This window comes from Agrilus planipennis, unplaced genomic scaffold (genome assembly GCF_000699045.2).
Source record: "Agrilus planipennis isolate EAB-ADULT unplaced genomic scaffold, Apla_2.0 scaffold4, whole genome shotgun sequence".
Lineage (NCBI taxonomy): Eukaryota > Metazoa > Arthropoda > Insecta > Coleoptera > Buprestidae > Agrilus > Agrilus planipennis.
The window spans coordinates 3,441,348-3,443,715 of NW_020442463.1; the positions used below are offsets into that span (position 1 = coordinate 3,441,348).

The 2,368-nt window shown below is 33.1% G+C and overlaps 1 protein-coding gene across 1 annotated transcript; it reads left to right on the forward strand.

Moving 5' to 3' along the window:
- The first annotated feature begins 689 nt into the window (after nucleotides 1-689).
- On the forward strand, nucleotides 690-2,222 carry LOC108745155 (U4/U6.U5 tri-snRNP-associated protein 2). The gene is made up of 5 exons (XM_018481257.2): nucleotides 690-975; nucleotides 1,033-1,284; nucleotides 1,343-1,518; nucleotides 1,573-1,798; nucleotides 1,858-2,222. The coding sequence occupies exons 1-5, from the start codon at nucleotides 879-881 to the stop codon at nucleotides 2,205-2,207; spliced, it is 1,101 nt and encodes a 366-aa protein (XP_018336759.1). The 5' UTR covers nucleotides 690-878; the 3' UTR covers nucleotides 2,208-2,222.
- The last annotated feature ends 146 nt before the right edge of the window (nucleotides 2,223-2,368 follow it).

Sequence of the window (2,368 nt, forward strand, 5' to 3'; positions counted from 1 at the left end):
CGTGGGAACCCGCGGCACCTGGTGCTCCAGGAACGACACCTTTCTGGAGGCCCTAGGCGTCAACAGATCCATCATCTCCAACCTCGTCTGCTTCACTATCCGAGGAGGAATTTTCTCCCACTCGTCATTAAACAGGATTGTTTGGCAACTATGACACCCTTCTCCCGTCATCCATCGATACGTATAAAACATCTAATAAAATACTGTGTACTAATAAAAACATACCGCTCAGCGCACAATCTCTTCCCCACTCCCATTACAATCATAAAAACACTCTGTAATAAAAATTTCCTTGAAACCTCCAAACCTCAACTATTTACGTAGTTTAAAGTAATTTTGTCCTTGTTAATTTTTCTATCCTAATCTAATAATTTTTGGCGCATGATTTGAAATTTGCCCTATTGTTACTGTGACGTCACCCTAATTTAACGCACTTTGACGGACACTTTTTCACTACAGAGATAGTACTCCTTACCCATAGACATATATTAATGGACGTGCCTTAGCCGTATATCGTAATAATTTCTTGGCTCGAAAAGTGAGGGAGATGACGTATGGTTTTGGACTAGTGCTATGTCTTTCCTGACACGCTTACGCACTATCGTGAGAGAGATGAATATTGTCCGAAACTTCGTTCTATCTCTTTCTTTTGTTTTACCACAATTCTGACCGCTAAGGCATGTCCATTACTAACGTCGATGTTCATAACCATGTTTTATCCATAGATGATTCGATGGTTTTGTCCAACATATTGAAATATATATAGTTTAAAGTTGGTTTCTCAAATTCATTTAGAGGTTACCGAGGTTTATTAGCATTTTATTAGTTTAGATTTAGAATAAATACAAAGTTGATTTATAAGGCGTTTTTAATAAAAAATGCGTGAAAGTAATGGAAGCCCTTCTTTAAAAAAAGCAAAGCTGGAAAATGATAACATTATAGAAAATAATATTAAGCTAGAACCAGTAGAAACAAGTAAAAATATAACAGTATGTATTATCATTATTAGTGCTAAATATGTTTAAATTTTAGATACAAAAGTACGCCTTTGTCCTTATTTGGATACCATTAATAGGCAGTATTTAGATTTTGATTTTGAAAAACTGTGCTCAGTATCATTATCACGAATAAATGTTTATGCATGCCTTGTATGTGGGAAATACTTCCAAGGAAGAGGCACAAACACACATGCCTATACACATTCTGTTGCAGAAAGTCATCACGTTTATTTAAATTTGCATACCCTAAAATTTTATTGTTTACCAGACAATTATGAAATAATAGGTTGGAGAAATAGTATTGTTAATTCTGTTTGGAGGTTAATATTTTGCTCTGCCTTTAGACTCCTCCCTGGAAGATATCAAATATGTTTTAAATCCTACTTTTACTCAAGAACAAATATTTCATTTAGATACAAATACAAAAATGTCAAGAGCTATTGATGGATCTTTGTATATGCCTGGCATAGTTGGTCTTAATAATATCAAAGCTAATGACTATTGTAATGTTGTTTTGCAGGCAAGTTATCAAAGTATAAAATGTAAAAGTAGAAATTGTCAACATAACTTTTAGGCATTATCACATGTTGCACCTCTGAGAGATTACTTTTTAAGAGAAGAGAATTATAGTAAAGTTAAGAGACCACCTGGGGATTCTTCATTTGCCTTAGTCCAACGATTTGGTGAATTGATGCGAAAATTATGGAATCCTCGAAATTTTAAGGCTCATGTATCACCTCATGAAATGCTTCAAGCAGTTGTACTTTGGAGTAGAAAGAAATTTCAATTTACGCAGCAAGGTATAGTCATGTGTATTGTCTTTTTTTATTTCTAGTTTTGATTTTCATCCTATTTTTAGGTGATCCAATTGATTTTCTTTCGTGGTTTTTAAATGCACTTCACAAAGCTCTAAATGGTACAAAGAAGAAAGACAGCTCTATTATTTATAAGTCTTTTCTAGGCCAAATGAGAGTATACACACGCAAAATTCCTTCAACTGATTTAGATGATAAGCAAAAACGAAATTTAATGAACACACCGGAGTACCAAGAAGTCGTAACTGAGTCACCATTTCTGTATTTGACATGTGACTTGCCTCCTCCACCTCTTTTTATTGATGAATTTAGAGAAAATATTATTCCTCAGGTAAACAGCTCTTATTTATTATCTTTAAAACCATTAAAGATATTTATCATGGATAGAAAATAAAATTTTGGGATTACCCTATCTACTAAAAAACAAAAATATTCCTGCAATTTTGTGCACTTTGATTCTTAGAAATTTGTAGTCTTTTTCATTTCCATAATGTAAATCAATAAATTAACAGTCGGCTGTTAATAATTTGTTATATAATAATATTATTTACCTAA